At 38.8% G+C, this 5,434-nt stretch overlaps 1 protein-coding gene across 1 annotated transcript; it reads left to right on the plus strand.

Moving 5' to 3' along the window:
* Positions 1-1,653: 1,653 nt before the first annotated feature.
* Positions 1,654-5,019, plus strand: LOC142652278 (ly6/PLAUR domain-containing protein 2-like). Its single transcript, XM_075827928.1, has 3 exons — positions 1,654-1,705; positions 2,892-3,011; positions 4,775-5,019. The coding sequence occupies exons 1-3, from the start codon at positions 1,654-1,656 to the stop codon at positions 5,017-5,019; spliced, it is 417 nt and encodes a 138-aa protein (XP_075684043.1).
* The last annotated feature ends 415 nt before the right edge of the window (positions 5,020-5,434 follow it).

Raw genomic sequence — 5,434 nt, forward strand, 5'->3', positions numbered from 1 at the left:
CGTCAGTGACTTCTCCTGGAGCGGAATCCTCGGCCACAGCGTGCTACATCTAAATCTTCCATGGTGCGGGGTAAGAGGTTTGTTAATGTAAATCTACATCTAAATAAAGTCATTAGCGGATACTGTGATTTGGGTGGAGTCACTTGTACCTGGAGTGGAGTCATTCTCGGTCTACAGGAGGTTTCTTGTTACCTTCGTGACATAGTGAATATTTATGAGCAAGCAGTAAAATCCGCTCAAACCATATCTGGGCCATCATCACCGCACATTCTTCCTGTGCTCATTGCTAAGAGCTCTGATCACATGACATAGCAAAATCCGGAATATACAGTGTGTATACAGATGTAGCAGAGCCTTGTGGGTCATTTACCTGTTTCTTTGTGCCCTGTAATAACCTGTAGTCCTATGGAAAGTCATAGATATTATATTGGGACACCATTATGAGTTGTGACCAACTCGGCTCTGCTACATCTATATTGGTGTACTGGTTTGCTGAAGAAAACGTGTTTCAATAAAAAATAAACCAATTTACCCACATTTATTTATTTATTTTTAATCCAGAATATGTTGACAGTTTGTAAACTTTTTGGTGGAAATCTATTCTTAGAATAAAGTCGGTGATCAGCTGATTATCACCGGGGGGGGGGGGCACACATTTCTAAATGCTACATGGTGCCCATTCAAATAAATGGTAAGTGCTACTTTAGAAAAAAGAAAAAAAAAGAAAAGAATCCAAAAACACCGAACTAGTGACGCCGAACAGTGGACGACCTATGTCAAATGTTGGAATAATTCTGTTACTTCTGCAGTAAGAAACCTGGTAGGTGCCGGATTACTGGACGTTCATAGAAAAGTATATAAAACTGATTTGTGAGGATAGAGACGCTACAACTACAAGAACCCCAAAAAGTACTGTCATCATCATATAATATATACTCTATTTTCTGTTATTGCAAACAATATTTTGGGAATTGTATGCCGCACATTTTTAAAAAAGTTGTAGAATGTGTCATATATATATAATGTATTCCAATCAGAGGTAGAGTAAAGTTTCCTGAAATAAATGACTGTTTAAAAAAAACGAAAACAAAATGTGACTTCCACCTATAAAAATGTTGCAATGTTGTTACAATTGTTTGTTCCGCGGAATCTTTAGGTTCAGTAAAGTTTAGAAAAAGTGAAAAATATCCAAAAATACAAAAAAGCAACAAAAAGTTCATAAAATAAAAAAAACTTTTCATCTGGTAGGACTTCATTTGAAGTTCCCTGACCTCACTCACTCTGCCCCGGAGGTTGAGATAGAAAAACCTGAAATACCTGAGTAAATGAACGTTACAGTGTGTTCTGGGCCAGGAGCCGGTGGCGTCTGAAGGGCGGGCAGATCTCTCACCAGCTCATCCTACCTTAAATAAGCCGAATTTTGGAACAGGCCCACAAAAGTGTAAATGACTTAATTAACTCTGTCATCACAGGTATCGTGAGGAGGAGCTGGCTCCCTATTATCCAGCCCTGGAAAAGACTATTTATATATAAAGGAGGCGACATCTCCCTGGTCAGATCACCGGGTCCTCCAAGAAGACAAGTTCTGAGAAGCTTCCAGAGAAGCCAAGGATCTGGCTCATCATTGGGACTTCTGTACATTGAGACGTCAACATGAAAGTTAATGTGATCTTTCTTGTGGTCCTGGCCCTGTGTTACCGGCGCGGTAAGATCATCCGTATATTATTTTGTGGTTGACCATGTGACAGTGTTTCTCCTGAATGTCCTTTTTTGAAGTTGGGTCTTCAGACTTCTCGGTGATGGGATTGTCTTCATCCATCCTCCTCCTGGAGGTCGTCCACGTCAACTTTTCCCATCAACACTTTCATCATAAGGAAAGCTTCGTACCTAGTTTATCACGTGCAGTTTTCGTTTTTTTTTTTAGGAATTCTGGAGGTAAAATGAGAAATGGTAGAACAAAGAAAATTTTGATTTTTCTTTTTGGGATCTAGAACTATCAAGAAAAATAAATCACGATGTGGAGATGTGAGAAAGGGGCAGAATTATGTTCATCACTTTTTACAAACGTCCAATAATATTTTTGGATGGACATATCCTGGTAATCAATAAAAAATAAAACAAAAAATATACAATCGAGCGTTTTTCAGTACGTGGAGTTTGACAGAGAAAACTTTTGTTTTGTTTGTTGCCTCTTTTCCTATTCGTTTTCCCCATCTGAATAGATTTTTTTTATTTTTTTTGTGTTAATAGGGGAAAATTCCAAAAACAAAAAGTGTCTGTTTTTCAACATTGTTATATTTTAGTTTTATAGTTTAAAAAAATCGATTTAAGTTACAAATTATAATGTATTCCATTACGGTTATTTTGATAGAGAGGATTTGCCGTTTTTAGGTGGTCGGGGGCCGGGCTTTGTTTTGAGCTGGCAGTGGTGTTCTCCGTTTTCCTTGGTCTGGTAGGACCCAGGAGCTCTATCTCACATCGGAAACCCGGTGATCACATTTATCAGATGACTGCTGGGTTAATGCAGAAAATTCTATGGATGTGACTATAATTGCTGTATTGGGAATGCAGCTCTGGATGTGACTGGCATATAAGACAATGATGTAACTGCCAAAATGTGATTGTAGGTCTGGATGTGACTGGAGAATAAGACATGTTGAAACTGCGGAATTTTAGTTGCAGTTCTAAGTGTGATTGGAGTGTAGGACATGATATAACTGCAGAATTATGACTGCAGCTCTGGTTGTGACTATACTATAAGACATGATGTAACTCAGGATTATAAAAGATAGGCAATGTATATGAAAAGTTAATGTCACTATATATAAGGCAGTAACTTTTTATTTATTTTTCTGCTTATTTTAAATGATATGCTATTTTGTATTTTTAAGGAGGATCAGTAATATGTTACTATTGCCCATCTGAAACGTTCAGCTCAGAGTGTACCGACCAGAAGAACTGTACAAGCAACAACATAATGTGCAAGACGACCGTGCTGAGTCCAGATGTAGGTGAGTGCTCCCTCCATCAGCTGCCTGGTGTCAATTCATCCTTAAACATAACTCCCGGAGTCATCATCTTGGGAAAATTTGTTATAAAGATCCAAATATTTTGTTGATTTTTCCCAAATATTATGTGTGACGCTAAACCTCTCAACAGAAATGTTTTTCATCTTCATTTCTGTAAGGCCTTTCCAAAAAAAAAGTAAATCATCTATATACCCCTGATCGATTAATATGTATTAGGCACTTTTACGGTTATAGTTGCACCACTAGATAGGTATAATTAGGGGCAAAACTGTGTGCCCATTACAGAGACCATTTTCCATTTTTTTGCAGTATTAAAGTAGTATCGAAAGCTTCCACCAAATAATCTGCCTAATCTTGGGCCACAATCCTCTCATACAGGGGTTGTACAGGATTTGAAAATATGGCTGCTTTCATCCTAAAAAAGTACAACACCTATCTACAGGTTGTGTGTGGTATTGCAGCTCAACTCCATTGAAATGAATAGGACTGAGCTGCAATACCATACTCAACCTGTAGACAAGTGTTGCGCTGTTCTTGGAAGAAAGCAGCCATGTTTTTCTAATTCTGTGCAACCCCTTTAACTTAAATGGGACCACAACTTTCAATAGTTCACCCTTGATGTCTCAGCTCTGAATTAACTCTCTTTTTATCACCTCCCAAAGATCCAGTGAATTTATCGGGAAGACAGATATTGAATGTTAATTCACTAACATCAAACCTATCTCACTACCATGACTTAATGTTACAAATATGGGTAATCACTCTACCATCATATCTTTGAGTATCCACCAACTTGATCAAACAATTAAAGTAATTCGATTTGGACAGTGATTTTAAATGGGTCTCCCTTTATATTTTGCTTCTATACTCAAACATTCAACATCAGTGTTTTTGTATTATCCCAGGGTCATGATATTCCTCAACCGTAAACGGACTTTATTATTGCTGAAAAAAAAATATCACAATGTGTTCAACTTTCAATCTCATCTAATTGGGGGCACCGCAATGGGCACACAATGTGCCCCAGTTATGTCGATCTAGGGATTCCTCAAAGATTATTTGTTTTTAATGCTTTTATAATATAAAGGGGCTTATAACTTCTTGGTTTATCTATAGCTTTTTTTTATTATGTATACTTTTTATAAATTACTAAGGCTCAAAGTCATTAGAAATTCATGCAATCAATTGTTATTAGTGAATAATAGCCCTTGAACTTTTTAACCTTTAAACTTAAGATTTACTGATTGGATAGTTGTTCCTGTTTCTGTATTTTTAGAAGGAATTATGGTCTGTTAAAGGGATACACGTGGTCACCCAAATACATTTTTAACACATCATGGATCGGATCCGGTGCAACTAATTTCCTCCTATTCACTCTTCACCATGTTCTGCTTCACATGCACAAATAGTTAAAGCACAAATACTTAAACCCAATCTGTCACCATACTACACTCTCCTGTCTAAGCAAAGCCCACGCTTCACTGTTCCTCCTGTCCAAATGACTGAAATCACGATAGAAGCCTAATGACCCCAATGTAATTCAAAGAGGTCCGTCTTGCGCGGTTGGTATTTGTCATACAACAGATCTTGCAGAGCGTTACGAGTCTGCTGTATACTTGTGGGATTGCTCCCTGCCTCTCCTCACCCCTCTTGTCAGTGACTAACAGCAGCCATATATCAGCATGTAAACATGGCGGTCATCAAAAAACTGCAAATTAAATACTATTGTATCTATTATATTTCAGGTTACCCATTCCAAGGGAACGAGGTCGTGATACGTGATTGCTCTACATTTGCTAACTGTAATCCCAGCGATCAAGATGAACTAGGAAATTCACGAACCATATTCTGCTGCAACACCGACCTCTGTAATAACCGAGGACTCAATCTTACATCATCAGCCAATAGCCACAAAGCAGCGCAAACCAGTGGAACAACAGGTTTTTTTCTATTAGGAGTTTCAGTGTCGCTGATCGTAATGGGGCCATGAATGGAACCCTATGGACAATGCACACAGAGTGCCCAGAGCTGGAGTCACATTTCTTATTATATATTATATTCTTATTCAATTATACACAGTCGAGTTCCATTATTCTGAGCAGCAGCTAATATCCAGAGTAACCGCCATGTGCAGCACAGACAGCAGTAGACGGGCAGGAAATGATCAATAAGGTGCTGGTCGGTGGTCTCCGGTTTCTGGCGCCGTGCTGACTGCAGAGCATCCCACATTTTCTGGAGGGTGTGTAGGGGAGGATCCATAGAGCCAACAAGACGATTGAGGTCCCACAGATGCTCAGTTGGGTTTTAGTCTGGAGAATTCGGGGGTCCGGGAAGTACTTGGAAGTCTTGGTCGGGCTCTTCCAACCACTATCGGACATTTCTAGCCGTGTGACATGTCGCATTGT

This window comes from Rhinoderma darwinii, chromosome 5 (assembly GCF_050947455.1).
Source record: "Rhinoderma darwinii isolate aRhiDar2 chromosome 5, aRhiDar2.hap1, whole genome shotgun sequence".
NCBI classification, from domain to species: domain Eukaryota; kingdom Metazoa; phylum Chordata; class Amphibia; order Anura; family Rhinodermatidae; genus Rhinoderma; species Rhinoderma darwinii.